A 22,580-nucleotide genomic window follows, 5' to 3' on the forward strand; every position below is an offset into this window, starting at 1 on the left:
TATATAAATTTTTAAAAAATCTAAATTACCAAACACGTAAAACGGTTAATATTTTTTCTAAATGGTTTAACATAGCCTAAGAGTCTTCCCTCTTGTATGAAGCACATTGTCATTTTAATAAAAGATTCACAATCTTGATTTAAGGGGATTGTTTCCATTATATATAGGAAAATTCTTATAAATAGAAAAAATTCGAAAAATATTTACTTTATAGCAAAAAGTTTCAAAAGTGTTGTATTTTTAAAACTTTTTGCTATAAAGTGTAAATATTTTTAAATATTTTTTATATTTAAAAATGCCCCTTATATATACTATGAAAAAGAATAGAGAATATTTTTTTTGTTCATAGGTTTTTGGTCAAATCTTTATTTGGTCCCTAAGTCTCAAATTGTTACACAAGTTAATCTCAAAAGCATTTTTATACACAAGTTTGTTTGATTTGCTATATTCAAAGTGTTTCGATTAATGACAAATTACTTTAAACTATAAAAAAGACTATCAAACACTTTGAACTGGTCGTCAAAAATAATTGTCAAAGATGGCTATCAAAAGGCATCTCGAAGTTAGTCGTTGGAGGTGGTCATTGCCAAAATTGGAGTAAGGTGGTCTTTGCCAAAATTGGCCATCAGAGTGAGCACTAGGTTGGCCACCAAAGTTAGTTGCATGGATGATTGTCAAAGGCAAAGGTAATTGTCGAAGTTGACCGCCAAATATAGTTGAAACTAGCTGCCAAAATTAGGTATCAAAGGTGATCTTCACCAAAGTTCACCACTATAATTGGTTGCATAAGTGATCGTCAAAGTTAGTCAATAATATGTTGTCAAACTCTTGCCTTACAATGCTAACCTATCCAATATGATAGTAACCTCATTATAACTTCATAATAGTTATTCTCATTGTTCACATCTAAATCCATGATATCCAGAACAATCAAAGATTTGGATAGGTTGTGTATTTGATATGCATGTCTAACAAAATCCTGCCTATAACAAATATATTTTAGACAAATTTATACCATTTCAAAATCACTATCAAACATGCATTTTATATATGTACTTCATGAATGAGCCAAGAGTATTCTTCAAACTACCCCCACGAAACATGGTTTAGTACTCCAAAGTTAAGTTAACCACTTGCGAGTTGAAGGAAAGTTTGAACATTTTTTATATCTAATTCAATGGGTAAGGAAATATATTAATACAAACTTGGAAAGAATATTTACCAACACTGAAGAAAATAAAATTACTTATAAGATCCTGACTTGTGGCTTACTGAAACAGGAGATTCGTCACATCATATAAATTGATCTTTAGAACAAGGAAGAAAAGACAAACATGAAAGCTTGAACCTATCCATTATAACATTAGAATGTTTGAGTTTTTGGTTTAACATAAATATTGTTTGAATATAAGTTTTAAATTAGAATAGCAAGCAGATGAATGTTTGTGGATTAAATTGATAAAAATCTAAAACAGATAATCCACAAAAGAAATGGACTCCAAACATTTTGTATTCAGATTACTCATCCAAAAAGAAACCCAGCTGCCTGCTCTTCATTTCCATCAAATAGTTTGAGAGCTTGTATTACAGCCTCTCTTTGGAATCCCAATTCTACGAGCTTTGCTACTTTAGCTTCGAATTCCAGACCCTGTAATCACAATAGAGGTAAAGCATGTGGTTAAATTATAAATTTAGTCCCTCAACTTTGATGATTTTGCCTATTTAGTTCCTTATCTTTGAAAATATGTCCAACTTTAAATTGCAAGACATATTTGTGGGTCAAATATTGCTTAATTCAGCGAACATAACAAACATGTGACAAAAGGGAAGTAGAGTTACAAAACATAGTATAAGTGGGGCGGGCAAGTATGTGTACTCGCACCGCCTTATTTTATCTAGCTGGACCATTTCTTTCTAGTTTCTAGCGCTTTAGTATGTTCATTGTCCAATAAGTATCTCATATCATCATTTGATGAGTGAAACCAACTATACATAAAATTACAACACAACTAAAGATAATAAGTGCAATTTTTTCAGTTTAAGGGAACAAATAGACAACCAACAAAATTTGAAGATTAAATTTGTGATTAGACATAAATTTTTACAAGAAATTTACCTGGGCTGCTCCCCCGACATTTCCTGCTTTTAAGAAAGAAAAAGGCAAAATAAAAGTTAGAGGCAAGAGTAAGAAACGAACACCTCTTGAGACTGTGTACATATAAAGCCTCACAAGTCTACAAACGAAAGTAGCAGCCAAGATGAACAATAAAAAATGCAGTTGGAGGAGAAAATATTATGATAGAATCTTCTTGGATATCCATAACCCTAGAAAGAGATTTTGAATCCCTGACCGCGTGACCATATATAAATGTTTTTCTTAATAAGAAATGAATCACATATTAAAACAACTAAACGAGAGACCATACAAAAGGGGGAGATGAGATATTTCCAAGGCTAGAGAGGTACAAAAAGGACTCCCAATTGGTTAAACCTAACATCTTTTCATTAGGAAAATACCAAAGATATCAAGACATCACAGTGTAGAGAAGTATACTGTTATAACCTGTAGGCTGGCCCGCTCTTGCATTTCTGCTGTTATCTGTTGGGGATGAAGCCACCTGGAAAAAGCAAGCAATGAAACGGACGATTCAGACAGACAGGCAGATGTGAAAATTTGTTCATCCAAGACACTTTGAATTCTTCTCGCGAGTCTAAAACATCTTTGATTTATATTTTACAACTGCTTTTTCCTGAAAGCATTATCTCCTACTCCTTAAAATATATCTAATAATTTTTTTTCTTTTTTTTTATAGGAAATATTTCTAATAACTCAATCCCTCTTCTTTGTTTATTATTATCATATAAATAGATAATTATCATTATATAATAATAATAATATAACCTTTTTAACATGTTATAAGAATAGACTTTGTTTTATGCAGAATTTTCCATTCAAGATTTATGTTTAAATTAGAATGTCTGTCTTTCCAGCTTGGTCTTTATATGTTGTTTGCTTTAGTATCTTTATTGTATTTTTGTTTTTGCTACTTTTGTTTCCTTATAATTTAACCACTAATCTCTTTTCATTTATTCAATGCAAAGTATCGTTTTCTTTTCAAAGAAAAAAAAAACACGTTACAAGAATAATTGTCATGATTATTGATTGTGGGGGGTGGCAACCCATAACCTTCTAGCCTACAATGGAGTTTGTCATGGGTGAAGACTGGAGAGTTGGTATTTTTAGGGTCTATCAAAACCAACAGGCCTAAGTTCTGATTCTATAAAATTGTCGCAAGGAATTGAGGGATAAATCAACTTCTTTGGAAGATTTTTGAGCCCCTTAATATCACAAGTTTAAATTATATCGAATATAGTGTGCGATCAATTTTGTAAATGACTTTATTTTTAAATAGACGCCAATTAGGAGCCCCTACCTGCAAGCACCATTGACCTTAGACTAAGTAATCAATTACAACTTTTATTTTCAATCTCACTCCAATAACCAAAAAGCATCATAATGAACAAACACCCATGTATTCTTCTTGAAATTCAACCCACATTCTTCTATCATACATAAAATATGCTAATCGGTTTGATGAAAAACAGAGTAGAGAAAGAAAAATAGCACACCAAGATTTACGTGGAAAACCCTAATCGAGGAGAAAAAATCACGGAATAAAAGGATTCTTATTAGAAAACTGATACACTGAATACAATGTGACTACCAGCTTAAATAGAAAAAATGGAAACCCTAGGGTACAATGAAAAAGACAAAAATGCCCTTAGAGTAAAAAAAACTCTAATTTCAACACTCCTCCTCAAGTTGGAGCGTAGATGTCAATAAGACCCAACTTGCTCACACATGCATCAAACAGCTGTCTGGGCAGTCCCTTTGTTAGGACATCTGCAATCTGTTGATTGGAAGAAATATAAGGAATACAAATATTGCCACTATCAAGTCTTTCCTTGATGAAATGTCGATCAATCTCCACATGCTTTGTTTTGTCATGTTGAACTAGGTTATTTGCTATGCTTATTGCAGCTTTATTATCACAGTAGAGTTTCATTGGACCAGTATGCTTTTGATCAAGGTCTTTTAAAATTTTTTCAAACCAAATTTCTTCACAGATTCCCAGACTCATGGCCCTGTACTCAGCCTCGGCACTGCTTTTGGCAACAACACCTTGTTTTTTACTTCTCCATGTAACAAGACTACCCCACACAAAGGTACAATACCCTGACGTCGATTTTCTATCTACCACTGATCCTGCCCAATCAGCATCGATGTAAGCATCGATGCATCGTCTTTCAGCTTTCCTAAACATCAAACCTTTCCCTGGAGAGGTTTTCAGATATCTCAAAATGTGTTCCACTGCCCTCATATGTTCTTCATATGGAGACTGCATAAACTGACTTACCATACTCACTGCATATGAGATGTCGGGCCTAGTGTGAGAGAGATATATTAATTTCCCAACAAGTCGTTGATATCTTTCTTAACTAACTGGAACACCTTTACTCATATTACTTAACTTTGCATTTACTTCTATAGGAGAGTCAACTGGTTTGCAACTTGTCATACGTGTTTCCTTAAGCAAGTCCAGAGTATACTTCTGTTGGGAAACTGAAATTCCTTCTTTCGATCGAGCTATTTCCATTCCAAGGAAGTATCTTAGTTTTCCAAGATCCTTGATTTCGAATTCCTCAGCCATCTTTGCCTTCAATCGGTCAATCTCTGAGGCATCATTGCCTGAAATAACAATGTCATCAACATAAACAATCAAAACTGCAATCTTCCCGGATACTGACCTTTTATAGTGAAAAGAGTATAATCAGAATGACCCTGTGTATACCCTTGCGACTTCACAAACATAGTAAACCTGCCAAACCAAGCCCTTGGGGACTATTTTAACCCATATAAAGGCTTCCATTTTGTTGAGGGGTGTATGCACAGGAACTCTGATGGACAACTCCTTTTGAGATTAAGAATTCTCGTAAGGTGTTATTAAGGTATTCTCGACCATTATCACTCCGGAGAATAGCGATTTTGGCGTTGAACTGGGTTTCGATAGAATTGTAGAATTGTTGGAAGACCGAAGTAACTTCGGATTTGTCTATTAGAAGAAAGACCCAAGTTAGTCTAGTATGATCGTCAATAAAGGTTATAAACCAACGCTTCCCAGTTATGGTAGTAACAGGTGACAGACCCCAAACATCACTATGGAACAGGGTGAAAGGTTTAGAGGGCTTATAAGGTTGAGACGTGAAAGAAACACGAGGCTATTTGGTTTGGACACACACATCGCATTTCAACTTAGAAATATTAATATTGTGAAACAGAGGAGGAAACAAATAATTTATATACTGGAAATTAGGATGGCCTAGGCGATAGTGCCATAACATATAATCAATTTCAGACATAGAAAAATGAGAAGAAAACAAACTAGTCCTATCACATATCCTAAATGAGGCTTTTTCAATGAGGAAATAGAGTCCCCTGTCATGCTGGGCAATGCCAATCGTCATCCCCGAGTTCAGATCCTGAAAAACAACAGCATCAGGTGAGAAGATAACACGATACTTCAAATCTCTTGTAATTTTACTAATAGATAACAGATTGTAAGAAACTTTTGGCACATGCAACACATCTTGGAGGATTAAGCCTGCAATGGGCGACACTCGTCCTTTTCCAACAACGGGAGCAAAGGACCCATCTGCAATTCTGATTTTTTCATTTCTAGCACCAGGTTGATAAGACAAAAATTGATCAAAGGAACCAGTTAAATGGTCTGTGGCTCCTGAATCTAATATCCATAGTTTATTACCAATTATACTCACAAGGCCAAAGGAGTGGAAAGTACCTGATTAAGCGATTGCACTTACTCCCACTGTAGTAGTAGTGCTCTAAGTGGTTTTCTGATTCTGAGGTTGAGTATCTCCAATAATAGATTCACCTACAAGAGCCCGGCTTGGCTATCGTTTCTTACCATTTGGCAGTCAGCCGTGAAGTTTCCAGCACTGATCTTTCATGTGCCAGGGTTTCTTGCAATGTTCACACATTGGGGGCGGCTTACTGATCTGCTTATCTTGGACAGGGCCTGATGTTTTGAAAGCAGCGGAATCTGTTGGTGTTACAGGTGTACTGTTCATGGCCCTCAACCTACATTCCTCCAGGCGAACTTCAGAACAGACTTCCATTAGGGAGGTCTGGTCCCCAATATATAGCTTCGCATAGTATCAAATTTAGAGTTGAGTCTGGCAAGAAAGTCAAACATGCAGTCAGTTTTCTCAGACTAATAATGTAAAACTCCTCCACAAGGACAGTTCCAAATCATTTCACGGCACAAATCCATCTCTTGCCACAAGAGAGACAGTTTATTAAAGTAAGCAGTAACGTCCATTGTCCCCTATTTGCATTCATGGACCTGCTTACGTAAGGGATATAAACGAGAGACATTCTGTCTCCTGGAGTAGAGTTTTTGGGCTGCCTCCCAAATATCACGGGTTATGGCTGCATATAATAAGGGTTTTCCAACCTGAGGTTCCATACTTCCAATCAAAATTGATCTCAACAAAGAATCTTCTCCTTTCCAAATTCGCTCTTGGGGATCACCTATCCTTGGTTTTGGTACTTCATCTGTCAAATATCCAAATTTGTGACGACCCTCGAGGGTCATTTTAATGGATTGGGACCAAGAGAAGTAACAACTTTTCTCCTATAATAAAGCTAGAAGAGTTGCCTATAGCTCCAGAACAAAAATTTGAGGAGTAAGTAGGGAACGAAGTCACCGAATTTTCAGAATATTGATTTGGATCTAGTTTGATATTAGATGTCGATCCCAGGGCTTCCCCAATAGCAACTATCTGCTGTTGGAACATCTCGTTTTGTCGTTTAATCTCCAGCTGCAACTGAGAAACTTGATCCTGGATTATACTCCCTTGGTCCTGGTGGTAAGATGAAGAATCTCCCCCTCCAAATTCACCCATGACTGGCGAAAACAGCCCCAATCTATTGCTCATATTAGGCTGAGAAAAACCCACAAATCTGTCGTCGGTTTTCTGGTTCGGCTGAGAGACAAAGTGGGTATGGTTCGAGGAACAGGGCATCGCCGGCGACTGAGACGAAGCGCCGGTGAAGATCTGGGCGCCGAAGACCTGGGACGGCATCAGGCGTGAAGAGTTGGGCGCCGGTCGTGACTGGGTAGCACCTATCGTGGCGCCAATCTGGTCGTGGCTAGCCTGGTCGCGGCTGATTGTGACTGGCGACTGGATCTGGTCGCGATTGGTCTGTTCGTGGCTGGTTGCGGCTGGGGACTGGATCTAGTCGTCGATTTGGTCGCAACTGGCTCGTCGGAATGGGTTTGGTGGTCATCACATTGAAAGTAAGGAAGAAGAGATTGAAAATATCTATCAATGGCTTTTTGGATAATACTGGTTATATCTAGATTATTGGTTTGGGATTCTCCTATTGGATTTTCCTCAATGGTGGCCAAGGTTTTGTCTCCATGCTCTGATACTATGATGAAAAACAGAATAGAGAAAGAAAAATAGCACACCAAGATTTACGTGGAAAACCCTAATCAGGGAGAAAAAACCACGGGATAAAAGGATTCTTATTAGAAAACTGATACACTGAATACAATGTGACCACCAGCTTAAATAGAAAAAAGGGAAACCCTAGGATACAATGAAAAAGACAAAAATGCCCCTAGAGTAAAAAACCCTAATTTCAATATGGTTAATGGAAAGTTGAAACCAGCAATGACATAAAATTTATCCCATCATCATCAAATCCAGAGTCGTACAAGAAACTTGAACAGATCAGTTTGCATTGACTTTTGGCAAACATGATACTACAATTTGGAAAGATTACATCCAGAAATTCAGGATTTAAATTTCTTTGTAGACGTTGGTGAAATGTACGGACACTATAACTTGTTTCCAAATTACTATGAAATGCAAATATAAGAAATTTAGCAAGAGAACAATATTTAAGAACTCACTGGTGCTCCAGAGCTAGAGGCTTCCTTAGAGAGCCTTTCCTCATCAAAAAGAGAAGCGGGAATATCTTTCTCTGCGCATAAAGTTTTGACACGAGAGGACACTTCAGTATAATTAAAAAATGTGTGGGTGGAGATCAAATTTGCAAACTAGAAATACCAACCTTGCAAAAATGGTACAGAGACCTCTCCTCCACCAACTCTCAAAACATTCTCCTTCAAATCAATAATACACTGCAAGAAAATAGCTACACTTTTCAAACAATACGAAGGAATGATATCAACAAGTTCAACCATGAGTTTCAAATCCAGTAAAGCATAGAGTGCTACCTGGTGTTTCCGTAGCATATCCAGACCAAATAGGAAGTCCATATTTGGAGAATCCAGTACCAGAAATGAGCAGGGGTAGAATATATTACCAATCTAAAAAAAGAGACCGGTAAAGATTTCAGACAGGAGTAAGCAAATTAAATTCCTTCACCAAACACAAGGAAATTTATTGATGAAAAAATGATACTCAAGAGTCAAGATTATGTAGCTTGGTTTACCAAGTGAAACAAAATTACATTACTGCACATAGGGCCTGGTTCAAACGAGAAAGAATACTAGTGACTCCATACCTTGATTGGAGCTACATGGATTCGACCTAAGATCTCTGATTGGCCTACTCCACGAGCAATACCCTTGTAGCGTTGATCTAAAAGCCTCAACAATCTGATGATCAGCCCCCCAACCCCAGAAAAAAAAAAAGGGCAAAATCAACCTCAATGTTTCGATCCTATATATAATATCTGCATTTGCAAAAAAGATACAGCAGCCATCTAAACAGCATTGGTCACCCTTCACTAGCACAGTCATAGAATTAATGATATCACCAGCAAGGAAATCAACATCGATAGTTAGAAGTAAATGACCAAGCAGATATTTTGTTGTAGATACTTCGAAGAGGCAATTGAAATAAAGTAAGATCTGGATTGTATTCAAGTGTGTGTTAGGTATCTAAAGTATATTATTCACAAGTAGAATATCAAATGGATGTCACACCACCATACAAGCCACCCACCTAAACAACTTCAACTCTCTAATTTTCAATTTAAATTTCCGGCACAAAAAGATACAAGATCAATATTTTACTCACTTGAATTTGATGAAATGGCGTAAGAACATGTAGAAAGGAATGATATTTGAAGGTGAAACAGTTCCATTTGGAACACATCTTGTGATACACTTGGTCCAATCTCATTGTTGAAAAATGTTTAGTCCTTGGGGATACAATTTACTAAACTAAGCACTCTTCAGGAATTTTTTTTTTTTCTTTTCCTCTTTTGATAGCTTTATGGACTTGGTTATGTCTACTGCATTTTTTTGGTGCAAAACTAAGCACCCTTTTACACATTATAGCTTCTCTTATTTAGTTTCCAATTAGTTATGCTGTAATCACCCTTTTTTTAATAGAATCAACAACTTTCAACGAGAAAAATGAAATAATATAGGGCATACAAAAGACAAGCCCACAAAAGCAACCCTCCTAAAGAAAAGGTTTCCAACCAAGCAAGATGTTACCCAATGAATAATTACAAAATAGCTTCAAAACCGATGTCCAATGTGAAACATGAAACCTTTTAAGAAAAAAACCTATAATCACCTATAGATGTTGGGGTTTCCCTTCCTTATTTCATTTAAGGATGAAATGTTTCTTTTCCCAAAAAAATACAATTTAGTAAAAATAGATAAATTTGCTTTAAGTCGAGTTGAGTTCAGAATATGAGTATGCATCCTGAAATATTTACATCATATAATTTAATATGTTTGACAATACTAAATAGTGAAGTCAGTAAAATATTTCCCAAAATCATAGTTTATTGTTAATATGCTTTCCATATTCATCTTTTCAATTTTTTTAGAAAATGATGCTCTGTAATGTTTCTATTTTTGGTTGTGCATTCATGTTCCTTTCAAGAAGTTTTGGGAAAATGAAAATGTCAGAAAGAAACCTTGCTCCTGTTACTAATAGGCTCTGTGGTTAATCTTCAAAAGTAAAAGATTTACTATGCAAAACTATTAAGAGAAACTATGGATAGGATCCTTCTGGTGGATTTTTTTTCTCTTCTTACTTTTATTATATATATTTGTGTGTGTGTCTGTGATAAGAAAAAGAGGTATATATGATGACCAAAAGAGGAAACAAAACAGTGTAAGGGATGGGGGAAGAGGGATCCCCTACCCTTATTATCCACTTCAGGTAACAGTAGAGTTGCCAATACATTATTATCTGTAGTTGTGTCATTACGTTAGGAAGGCTTCTTCCTTGGATGGAATGGTAGACGAGAGGAAGACTCTAGGTGGAGAGAAATGGAATTCCCTTGAAATGGAATTCCCTTCTCCATTACGCTCACTTTGTGTGGCTCCTAAATGTCTCCTTTTGTTGCATAATGTCCAAAGATTTTGGTAATGTCCAATTGATGTAGCTAAAGAAAAACCGGAGAATTCTCTCTAAGAATCCAATCAAGTCTTTATTAATAATGAAAAGTTGTATACAAGAGGGGATTCTCTATTTGTGGAGAATTAAATGCAAGACAGAATTCTAAAAGGATAACTAAAAGGAAACTAATTTCTAAAATAGAAAAAAAAATGAATTAATCAAGGAAGAAACCAAGTTATCCTAAATCCTATTACATCATATTCTATACCCCTCCTCCCTCCCCCCCCCAAAAAAAAAAAAAATCATCCTCGAGTTTTAAAACGAAAGTGAAGGTAAAAATAAAAAAGTAAGTCATTCAAATAGAAACATCTCTGAACATCGGGCACCAATAACAACTAAATTTCATGAGCCACACCAATATATCGAATATTTGACTCTTGAAAAATAAAATTGTTTCCATCAATATTATCACTAATGAACCCAAGAATTAAGTTGTTCAAAAAATCCTCTGTTCTCAAAATATATGCAGACCCCTCCGAGAATGGAGGAAAAAGATTTTCAATTTTCTTCGGATTAGGTTGCTCATGGATATCTTTTTCTTCCACACTTGAAGAATTCACATCCGGCCAATATTTCCTCTAATATAATCTTAATCTTGGTTGTTCTTGAACGATTCTTGGTAAATCTTGGGCATTTCTTGCATACCACTAGTGTTGTTCATTCCTTTGTTGTCTTCCTTGGTGACCAAGGTTAATTTCTACTCTATTCTCTTCTGGTGGAGAAGCTATGTGTGCCTCAATTAATTGATCTAAACGAATGGACACATTCTTTGCAGTGACTTCATCTTCTTCAACACCTCCATCTTTGATTTTATCAATTAATCGTTCCTCATCATCTGATACAAATTGAGCAACCTCTGTGTTAGTTCCATCGATTTTTTCTTCTTTCGACACAAGCTCCTCAATCTTTCTACCTTCCTTATTCGACTTGTCTTCAACTGATTTTTTTTTTTTTCTACTCCATTCATTTTTTGCACAATTTCACTAACCATTTTGATGAGTTCTTGATCCTCTATTAATCCAACAAGCTCTTGGTTGTATTTTCTTAAATTGTTTCTTTTTTGAACTCTTGCCATTGTTTTGGAAGTCGATCCATGTTTTGCGTCATCTTTCCTAACAAATGTGGGATCTCTAATACTCCCTCCTTTATTTCCTTCAATATTTCAAGATTGATATACAAATTGGGTGTTCTTGAATAAGTTTCAGCATCATAGTTGTTGTAGGACTGATTCTTGGATTTTCTTGAATATGTTTCAACCTTTCTTGGTCGTTCTTCATAACCAAGATAATGATTTCTTCTCCAAAACATATTAGTTCTTCTATAAAATTCCATTATGGGATAATTCTTCAAATTTCTTCACACTTCTTGAATTTAAAGGGTTCCCCCTAGTTAGGTGTGTGTTGTTCGGCAACAAGCACAACTCACAAAGCTCCCTCTTGTGATCAGCGTCATAAAGAGTTTTCCGGTCTTTCCCCAACAGCAGTCAACATTGGCTCAAACGACTGTGATACCAAATTGATGTGGCCAAAAGAGATAAAAGGAGAATTCTCTCCAAGAATCTAATCAAGTCTTCATTAATAATGAAAAGTTATTGTATACAAGAGGGGGATTCTCTATTTATAGAGAATTAGATGCAAGAAAGAATCCTGAAAGGATAACTAAAAGGAAAATTAAAAGGACACTAATTTCTAAAATAGGAAAAAAGGAATTGATCCAGGATTAAACTAAGTTATCCTAAATCTTATTACACTAATGGCGTGCTTGCACATTTTAAACAAGATTAACATAGGTTGGTTGGATCCTTCTTGGTGATTAGACCCATTAGAAATTTTGATAATGTCGTGGCCAATGGTTATAAAAAAGTAGAATTAAAAAGAAAAAAGGAACAAAACAACATGCAGCGAATTAGAGCTGGGCATTATAACAGTTATTTTCTTTCTTGCTAGATTATGTCACATGTTATGCATTTTAAAAATCTAATCAGGCAATGAATAGAAATAATGATGATGAAAGCCAAGTACTAATGCCAGTATAGAGGGGAAAATCAGACGATGCATAGATTCCACATACCCACATTTCTCAGCGCAGCTTTTTGATATAATTGTTGATTGAGCTCCACTATCAACAAATGCCTAAAACAATACCATTAAAACACTTAAACCTTTTTCTCTTCTCAGTTGACGTACAGAAATAATGTCCATATATCACAAACAGTTGAATCTGTTCTAAAATTATTTATTTATTGATCAAGGACCATTAACGAAAGTAACAAGTTGAAATGCAGTGCCTTCTCACATTTTCTAAACTGTAGTAGAATAAAAAGTAAAATGAATTATGTGTGTTAGATCCACTTACCTTTAATGGAACACCATTAACTTCCATGTCAACGTATAACATGACCTGAAGAGTTACACATGAAACGTCAAACCATGAAACAAAATACAATACAAGTGGACAATGTTAGTCAATGTAACACTTACCACCCTTGCAAAAGCTTCAGGATTGTGTTCAAGAGCTGCAGCCCAATTTTCATCAATTCCTTTCTGTATATGTATTGGAAATTTAAAACAGAAATCATTTTCATAAAATGAAAACTGAGGTAACTATCAAACTAGGTTTAGTGTCAATAACTCTTCCATTTCAAGCAGGAGAGAATTATGTATGTGTGCAGTAAACAAAGAAATCTAAAACAAGACCCCATAGAGCCCTCTTGTTATCCTAATTTTGTGGTGGAAAAATAATCTTCATATGAGCCCTAAGAAGTTCTAACTCACCATTTGACCTGAAAATGTCACTGGGAAACAACTTGTAATTTATGCTGGAAGAAAACAAGATGATAAAATAATCTAACCTGGCGTATAGCAGCTTCAATCTTCTTTTGGGCCTCGACATCAAAAGGATCTGCATACAGAAGGGCCTAACAAACCAGAAACAAGGAAAATCAAAATCAGATCAGATCACTTAGGCTATTAATGGAGAATAATTAATAACCTACTCACCATCTCCTCTTCTTGTTGACGCTGTAATACAGATCTTTGACGATGACGCGCTCTTAAAATCTGTTGCAGATTATTAAGGTCGTTTCCAACAATAGCTTGTGCCAATTCAGGATCACTCTGCAGAGCCCAGGTATGACTTGAACAATTACTCACTAGTTGCATAATCATCAAAAAGAAAATGAAACTCAATACAGAAACAAGTTGATACATGTAATCAATTTCCCTGTGCTCGCCGTACATAGCAATCATGATCTAACATCTTGCTATCGTGTTTGTTTGTGTTTGAACTATTCAAGTACTGGAAATCAAATGCATACATAAGAAAAATCATATAGCTTGTTTGGTTCCCGGTTATGAGATGTGGAGCTTGAACACTTTAGGTCTGTGTTAGTTTCAGATAAAATCTTTGATTTCAAAGGTGGATGGTATTAAGTATTTGGAATATCAAATCATATGTGAGGTTGAGAGATTCAAACCAACCTCTTTCATCATCAGTGATGCACTATGGAAGACCAAAAAGTTCACGTAAACCAGTGTTTTTTAAAACTCAAGGTGAAATAAAGCACAATAGTCTTCTGGGTTTAAGCACAAGACACAAAAATAAGCGCATGCTTTTTTTTGTGAGGCATACTATATATAAAAGTAATACATAAAGAAGAGAGAGCATAGTTAAAATGGAAAAATGAAAAAAAGACCCCTAAAAACAAGAAGTTTTTGCATTTAGGCATAGTAAATTTGATTTTTTTAGTTAATAAAGAAGGAAAAACCCTTACTTATAACTATCATTTTAAAAATAATGAGAAAGTCCCAAGGCCCAGGGCTTAAAGCCTTGGGGATTCATAAAAGGTGCGTGCCTAAAGCACGCCTTATTTGTGAGTCTCACCTTGACCTGCGTCTTGAGCCTAGGTACACGCCTGAGAAGGCTTTTTAAAACACCGATGAGAACAAAAAAAAATAACAATTATGGTTTTGAGAATATCTTCTTGTAAATGCATCTGATTGCACTTCAAAATTGCTGTCCTTTTTGGAATATCAACCTAAGTATGTGAGCTAAGTCCAAAGGCAGGATGAACGGTTTTCATTTGTTCTTCCATAAAAAAGTTTTAGGATTTTCTCATACAAAAGATTTTGAATCTCTTGAGTTTGTTGTCCCACTATTGAGAATTATAGGCTTATAGTTCACAATTAGTTGAGGGAATAGATTCTTTAGAGACTCAAAAAAAATTTGTGGGTTAATATGATTCGAGCATTGTTTTAAGGAATTTCGGCTGAAAGGAATCCAATATTGTTTGAAGACAAATATTCTGGCGATAGGAGGGTAGGTGGGAATTAATTAAATATCAAGCGGCTTCTTGTGAGATAATTCTAGTGACTTCTGTAAGACTGACTGTTATGTAAGTGCAATCAATTCTAATCTGGCTTGCTTTCACGTAATCTTTTAAGTGGAGTCTCTATACCCTCACTGTAACTCTTGAAAAATCAATGAAACTTTGTTTTCTTGCCCGGGTAAAAAGGATAAGTTGTGACTTCTATCTCAATAGCAAATCTCGTAATGAAGCAATATGTTAGTTTTTACCTGAAAAAGTTGAGCCATTGTATTTGAATCACGTCTAATGTGTTGCTGGAAGGCTTCAGGGTTCACTGCAGAACCATCTGGATTGAAGCTCAAATTATTGGTAGAAGCACTGCAAGGTAATGGATATTATATTATGAATAAAAAGCATGCATGGGTGTGTAAAATAACGTGTAAATTGTATAGATTTAACAAGACAGAAGGCACAATTCAATTTCCACAAACATCAAACACATGATTAGTAAGAGAAAGGTGACTTCAAAAGCAATCACTATATTTCACAAAACTCTTCCCACAAAACCACGAAGAAGTTATTCAAGAACTTGTAAAAGAAACTCACCAATCCACTTGTTCCTTGAACAGTAAGGTAAAATAGTCTTGTTGGTGTATGTCCAAAAAAGAAGAACAAAAAATTATAACTGCTATTGCGATGAGTAGTAATTTGAGTTTCAAGGACAAAGTTCAAAGGAGCTTTCTGGTCATTTCTACTGAACCCCCTATTCCAATACAATACTCTAGTTTTTTGTTTAAAGAAGTAACGATTATGTTGGCTGTTAAAAGACAGAAATAGAAGACACGAGGTTTACGTAGAAAACCCGAGAACAAGGAGAAAAAATCATGATAGAGAGTCTCCTTTTTATTATTTTTAACATAATATGAAAGATACACAAGGGTTCTTATTATAAGCTCCAACAAGCCTTAATACAAAAAAGGAAAGAAAATTAGAGTAAGATAAATTACTATCATACCCCCAGGCCTATATACAATCACCCAAGTCCCTTAGTTTCAACACTCCACATCAAGTTGGGGTGTAGATGTCAATCAGACCCAACTTGCTAATACATTAGTCAAAAAATTTCCTGAGTAACCCTTTAGTGCGAACATCAGCAACTTGTTGATTTGATGAAATATACGGAAGGCTATGTAATCAGGTATCCTATAGCTATAAGGCTACACCTTCATATCAAAATTAAAGATGCTGCAGTCTGAGAATAAGAGAAAAGTACCTAGAATCGCCAACTGATACCATCATAATCAAATCTTCGTCTTTAACACCCAAAGCACTCAATTTTTCAAAATTTTTCATCTCCTTTCCATTGTACAGCAGCTGCTGCCGCTGAAGCGGTACTTGGGTCTGAGCAGCAACAAAAGTCAAAAACATAAATAGAATGAGCTAACCATAACCATTAAAAGGGAGAACTTCTCCAGGACTTAATCTTAAATGTACGATAGTTTTGGATCACAAAATGCAGCAAATTCGCCAAAGGGGCTAACTCTTTCCCCCGGTTTCCCCAATAAAGATCCAAATGTTCAACACCCACAAGTTCTAAACCCCAAATTTCCTCAGCTACCGATCACAATAATCAATATAAAAGACGAATTCTCACCTCAACCTCAAGCAGAGCTTTCACGTTCTCAACCTATTTGGCAGCAAAGAGGAAAAGCTTCAACATCAGCAAGCAATCCAGGGCAAAAGAAAAGTTGGGTAGGTATAATGGAAGGAAGAAGATAATGCAGGAAATTGGAGTTGGGGTTTTCTGAATGAACAAGATAAAGAAACTTACAGATTCATTGGGATCAACATCCAAGGAAAGAATCTGTTCGTCGGCTGTCATTACAGTGATTCTCATCTTCTTCTTCTTCTTCTTCTGTGAACTGAATCACTTTGGATTCTCTGCTGTTGCTCCACGATGTGAAAGTTTTCGTGGAGAAATCTGATTTAAATTACGGAGCTAGAATTCAACCTTACGAAGAACTTGGAGATTAAGAAAGCTTTTTATTTTCTTGCGGGGGGAGATGAGCACAGTCGTTAATTGACTACAGTATTCGGTTTTTCTCTTTTCCCTTCCCCTTTTCCAATTCCTCAATTCGATGTTAGTTGAGGCCGTTCAAAATCAAATTCTAGGGATTGGAATGCTTCATCATTAATTCTTTATACCAATAACTCTAAATTTAAATTTAAATTTGTTTTTATCTATTTGTTTTGTATCTAATGAGTGTTTTCTTTAAAAAAAAAAAAAGAAATGAGTACAATTTTGTGTTTTTAGAAGAACTACGTTCATCGTTATCAAATTTAATAATGATTTCTTTATAAAAATTTGGTATGTGATTATTATTAATATTTATGTCGTCAATTCATCCTAAATATGTGCAGCGAAATCAATTTTTCGATGAAATTACCACAGAACCAATCTCGAACGTCGAAGAGTGCAAATCTGTCATTGATAGATTGTGATCGATTTTATTCTTTTAAAAAAATTAAAATTTTATCGGTTTGGATTTTTGTAGAGTGATACCGTTCGAGTTCCTCCTCTTCTTCGATCGACCGACTTCAATCCAATCAGTTTGATCGATCGACTCGATTTTTCGATCTATCATGCTCACCCATAATTCATCCTATGCATATAATTACTGATATTTATCTTTTTCATATTTTAAATATCTTATTTTGTCACAATCTCAAAAATAAAATAAAATATAATTATCATTCATCTGATTTAAGGAGACATAGTCTCAATAAATGACTAAGAGATCAAGAATTTAATTTGTGGTGACCTAGTAATTAATTTTCTATGAGTTTTCTTGAGACTCAAAATATTATAGATCAAGTTGGTTGTTCCGTAAGATTAGCTTAGGTACCCGTAAATTGGTCCAAATACTACGAATATCAAAAAAAAAAAATCTTGCTTGATTAATAATATATGAGAATAAATTTAGAACTTTTAACGTATACACAATGTTACAAAATTTTATGTTGCTTTGTAATTTGTAACAAATTTGTAAACTGTGCGGTGTTTTATCTCACAATTGATATGAATTAGTTGCGCATTAGAAACTTTTTAATATATTTATTTAAATATGTCATATTTTTATTATTTTGTGATTTTGTTAATCTATTGGGATATCCTAATAATTAAGTTTGTTATTCAAATATTGTTTTTTGGTTCCAAATATTGTTTAATCTAATAAATAAATAAGAATTCAAATTATTTTATAATTTTGTTAATCATAGTTTAGTTGGAATAGAAAGATTCCTAAATTCAATATTTAACTAAAGTAAACTTAGGTCCCGTCTGTTTGTGCTTGAAAATTTGTCTTCAAAAATAAAAAATTAGTAAAAAACATAAATAAATTTTTATTTTTTACAATTTTCGAAAACAACGTTTGGTTTCAAATTAAAATTAATAAAACAAATGGATGAGAATGTTGACATTGAAAAAACATGATCACTTATTCTTTTAGAATTGATTACTTTTATTATATTATAGATGAAACAATTTTTTCACTTAAAAATAAATTTAAACAATTTCAAGTATACGAAAATATCGAAAATATTCTTAACTTCTTATTTGATATAAAATTTTTAAAGTCATTGGATGATGATAATTTAAAAAGATATTATATTAATTTTGGAAATACATTAAAACATGATACATTTTATAACGTTAACAGTTTACTACGGGTATCATAGTTGAAGGAACCTGTGAAGGCCTTGAGCGGAAACGTAGATCAGTCTCAATTTCAATTTTACACATAATGAAAATTATAGATCATGAATTCCCAAAATAGTAGGTTTATTGAGTTGGCGATCTGGCCACTCTCACCCATACAAATCAAAGAACCACCTTCATAGGAAGGAGTTCACAACTCACTCAGAATTTAGGTCATGTTACCTATGGTCATCCTTATGAAATGTAAGTCTCAATTATGAACGGTGGTGTATAATGAGGCTAGTCATTTCGTGGTCCGGTCTTATACAAACTCCTTTGTATAAAATACCCCGCTCACATGTTTTCATATGAATGATCAGGATAAGATCATTTGTAACACTTTACAACAATTGTAACATCTATAAAGTGGGTTGTATTCGTAGTATCACCAGGATAAGATATCCAGCCTCATCCATCTACTACAGACCATTTAGGTTATCACTTGAATATGATCCACCTATATGTCTCTACATACATGTTTAAGCTACAGATGATAACCTTCGATGTTAGTTTATTGGTTTGTGGGTTTAATGCTACTAAATGTCAAATAAAACATCTCATTTTTTTATTACATAAATAAAATGTTTAAACAATACAATTACAAACTACAAAACTCTACGAGATTTAGGGCATTAACTACAACAAAGATATCCTCTACAACTCGTAAAGGTTCAAAATAATACCTATCGGCTAACTGTATTGTTACGAATGTCTTTTATAAGTCATTCAACTTCAGATCAACATACACGTGGTAAGGTATAACATTTATCGATGCATCCAAATCAAGCATGGCATGACAAATCTTCCTATCTCCTATTACATAGGGTAGAGCAAACATACCTGGATCGTGGAATTTTTTGGGCATGTTATGTTTAAGCATGGTGGAAACATTCTTACTCACCACGACCCGTTCTTCATTTTTTTCTTTTCTCTTTTTGGTACATAATTCTAAGAATTTGGCATACCTAGGAATTTGTCTCACTGCGCCAAGGAGTGGGATGTTCACTTGCATTTTTTGAAGGTCCCAAGAATTTCATTATCCACTATGCTCTTCTTATGCTTGGCTAGCCTGTTGGAAAAAAGAGCCTTAGGCACAAATAGATTAGAGGAAAAAGGGGAACTGGACTTACTTAAGTGACTGGAGGCTTAGGTGCTTATTTCTAGCTCTCTTTACTTTTCTCTACCTCATTAGAAGTAACCACAAGAGGGATAATAAGAGAAGCAGCTGGTGGTGGAGCTACAGATGGAAGCTCCTTACCACTTCTCAAAGCCATGGCACTAACGTTGTGATGGTTAAGTTAGGAGTTTAACTGAGGACTTGCTTTCCAACCTGTTGATTATAGTCGCCAATTGGGTGATCTGAGTGCCAAGATTACTCAACCCCATCCTAGTTTTCTGCTGAAACTAAAGAGAATCCTTCTGTAGCTGATGGATCTCCTATTGGAATTTAAGAGAATTATCAGCAAAGGATTTAACTATACTTTCAAGTGACATACGTGAAGATGAAGACGGTTGTTGATTGTTCCCTTGATGGCCCCATTTAAAATTGGGGTGATCCTTCCACCACGGATTATACTGTTACTGTTGCAGTTGTATTTCCTTTGGTATCCTTCTATGGCGTTAACCTCCTAGTGAGCCTTTGGGCACACTTTAGATGTATGTCCATACACATTGCAAGCTCCACAAGCTTTAACTTGTTGAGTGCCTCCAATAGTAACCTGTTTCAAAAGAAAAGTTAAATAAAAAATTTGAGATTTTAATTCATTAATTTCCCTAGAGCTCGAGGTATCCACATCAGTTGCTCTAGTGCCAAACTTTTGAGAATTTTCTACCATGGTTGAAATCAGCTCATGAGCCTCTGTAGGAGTTTTTTCAGCTAAAACTCCATCTACAGTAGCATCTACGGTGTTCTTGCCACCTGCAAGCAATCCAGAATAAAAATATTGTTTGAGTAGTTGATCGAAAATTTAATGATAGGAGAAACTTCCATAAAGCCTCTTGTATCATTCCCAGTATTCGAACAATGACTCCCCAATTCCTTGCTTGATTTTGTTGATATTCTTCCTCATACTGTGCGCTGGGAAGAGGGAAAAAACTTCTCCATAAACCTCTTCTTTAACCCTTTCCAAGTCGTGATTGAGCCAAACGATAGGTAATAAAGTCAGTCCTTAGCTTCGTCTTTAAGTGAGAATGAGAATTCCTTGAGCTTCAGTTGCTCCTCATATTGGGGTTGATGCCCTAAAATCTCGTGTTTTATAGTTTGTAAATAGTTTGTACTAATGCTTGTGTTGTATAATATATGATATTTTACTTCAAATCTTGATTTTGCTCAGTTGTATGTTTTATTTGCTTTACTACAAACCAATAAACATTAAATCCCTAGTTATCTGGATGTAACTTAAGTATGTATGTGGTGACATACAAGTGGATCATGTCTTATGGTGACATACAAGTGGATCATGTCTTAAGTGATAACCAAAATGGTCTGTAGTATATGGATATAGGAAGGAAACCTTATCCTGATAACGCTACAGATGCGGCTCGCTTTGTGGAATGGTCACAAGTGTTGTGATTTGTCACAGATGGTCTGATCTTGATCATTCGTGTTGGGGACATGCGAGCAGAGGCGTCCTATATAAAGAGTTTGTATAAGACCTGACCACGAAGTGTTAACGTCTCGTTATATAACACTGTTCATGACAGAGACTTCACTTCATTAGGATGACCATAGGTAACATGACCTCAATCCTGAGTGAGTTGGGAACTCCTACCATTGAGGGTGGTCCTTTGATTTGTATGGGTGCAAGTAGCCAGGTCATCGATTCAAACCTACCATTTTGGGGATTCGCCTGATTTGGGAGCTGGGAACTCAGCTACACAAGATGGAATTCACTCTTTTCCCGAGGCCAAGAGGCAAGAAATAAAAGATAGCTCCCTTAAGGGCTGATTCTAGGGTTTGAATGATGTGGCGTCACACACCTTCTCTTGGCTCGAGAAGTGTTCACACATAGTTGGACTATGTTGTATTGTTCATGTAGAGGAATCAGTGGTACTTAAGGAGTGAGATGTAACTACAGGGGCAAAATGGTAAATTGGCCCAATTGTACTTACGAGCATCTGTGAAGGATCATCGTAACTCATGATTGGTTATATCAATAGACACAAATATATCTGTGGTAAGAAAAGTTCAGTTGTTGGTCTTTAGTGGAATACTTGGCAGTTAACGGATGGTTAGATCTCGTGGCTAAAAGTTTAGTCAGCTATTCACGTACCGTTGGAGCTTCGAGCCATAAGTTGTTCATAAGATCCCCTAGGTAACTTGGATAAAGTCGAGAATCAGTTTTTGGGGTCAGTTTAAAATGTTTCAAATTGACAAGAGGAAGTTCAATTTATATGATATAATGACTGGTTAATTATACATGATATATTGACTAATGTATGAGACATTATTTTGGAGGAATTAGATATAAATGATATTTATATCAGTGGAGGAAGAAATTACTATACGTAGATATATGATATTAAACTATAAGCGTAAGAATATAATATGATTATATTCATTTATTATTAAATTGGTTAATTATGAGATAATTGGCCGACATATTCTCCTCAATCGTGCGTTAGTGGGAGTAGCCATATTCGGTTATAGTAACCGAAAAATAAAATGAAAATTTGTTTCATTTGGCAAAGAGTTCGAAAATTCGCAATCGGTGTGAAAACATAAACGATCGCCTAGCTGAGAGCCTATACGATAATGTCTCATCGTTTAAACGATCTCACGCCTTTCTCTAAACGATCGCTTAGCTTTTCTAAACGATCGTCTAGTGTGCCACATTTTCTAAACGATCGTTTACCTATTACTAGACGATCGCTTAGTAAAACCTACACGATTGTGTAGCTTTTTCTAAAGATAAGAATTCCGCTATATGATAGTTTTCTCTCCCACTTGCTTATTGTCTACACAATCAACCTTTCCTCCAACCTCTATGAAAATTATCAAAGACCACACTTTGGATTCTCAATCCGAGAATACCA

The 22,580-nt window shown here is 35.2% G+C and overlaps 1 protein-coding gene and 1 long non-coding RNA gene across 3 annotated transcripts; both read right to left on the reverse strand.

Moving 5' to 3' along the window:
* Window positions 1–1,331: 1,331 nt before the first annotated feature.
* Window positions 1,332–16,963, reverse strand: LOC120086111 (protein DNA-DAMAGE INDUCIBLE 1). Of its 2 annotated transcripts, none has more exons than XM_039042557.1 (16): window positions 16,620–16,963; window positions 16,443–16,475; window positions 16,062–16,189; window positions 15,058–15,166; window positions 13,482–13,598; window positions 13,334–13,399; window positions 12,963–13,025; window positions 12,838–12,882; window positions 12,553–12,614; window positions 8,621–8,714; window positions 8,331–8,423; window positions 8,165–8,234; window positions 8,004–8,074; window positions 2,564–2,618; window positions 2,117–2,142; window positions 1,332–1,648 (listed from the first exon to the last, which is right to left on the reverse strand). In XM_039042557.1, the coding sequence occupies exons 1-16, from the start codon at window positions 16,683–16,685 to the stop codon at window positions 1,523–1,525; spliced, it is 1,224 nt and encodes a 407-aa protein (XP_038898485.1). In that variant the 5' UTR covers window positions 16,686–16,963; the 3' UTR covers window positions 1,332–1,522. The 2 variants fall into 2 exon arrangements, with proteins under 2 accessions (XP_038898485.1, XP_038898486.1); XM_039042558.1 differs by having other exon boundaries at window positions 2,117–2,139; window positions 16,620–16,962.
* LOC120086112 lies at window positions 3,660–7,997 on the reverse strand. The gene is made up of 2 exons (XR_005484156.1): window positions 5,862–7,997; window positions 3,660–5,541 (listed from the first exon to the last, which is right to left on the reverse strand). It is a non-coding gene; the product is annotated as an uncharacterized LOC120086112 (long non-coding RNA).
* Window positions 16,964–22,580: the final 5,617 nt, after the last annotated feature.

Source organism: Benincasa hispida, chromosome 9, assembly GCF_009727055.1.
Source record: "Benincasa hispida cultivar B227 chromosome 9, ASM972705v1, whole genome shotgun sequence".
Lineage (NCBI taxonomy): Eukaryota > Viridiplantae > Streptophyta > Magnoliopsida > Cucurbitales > Cucurbitaceae > Benincasa > Benincasa hispida.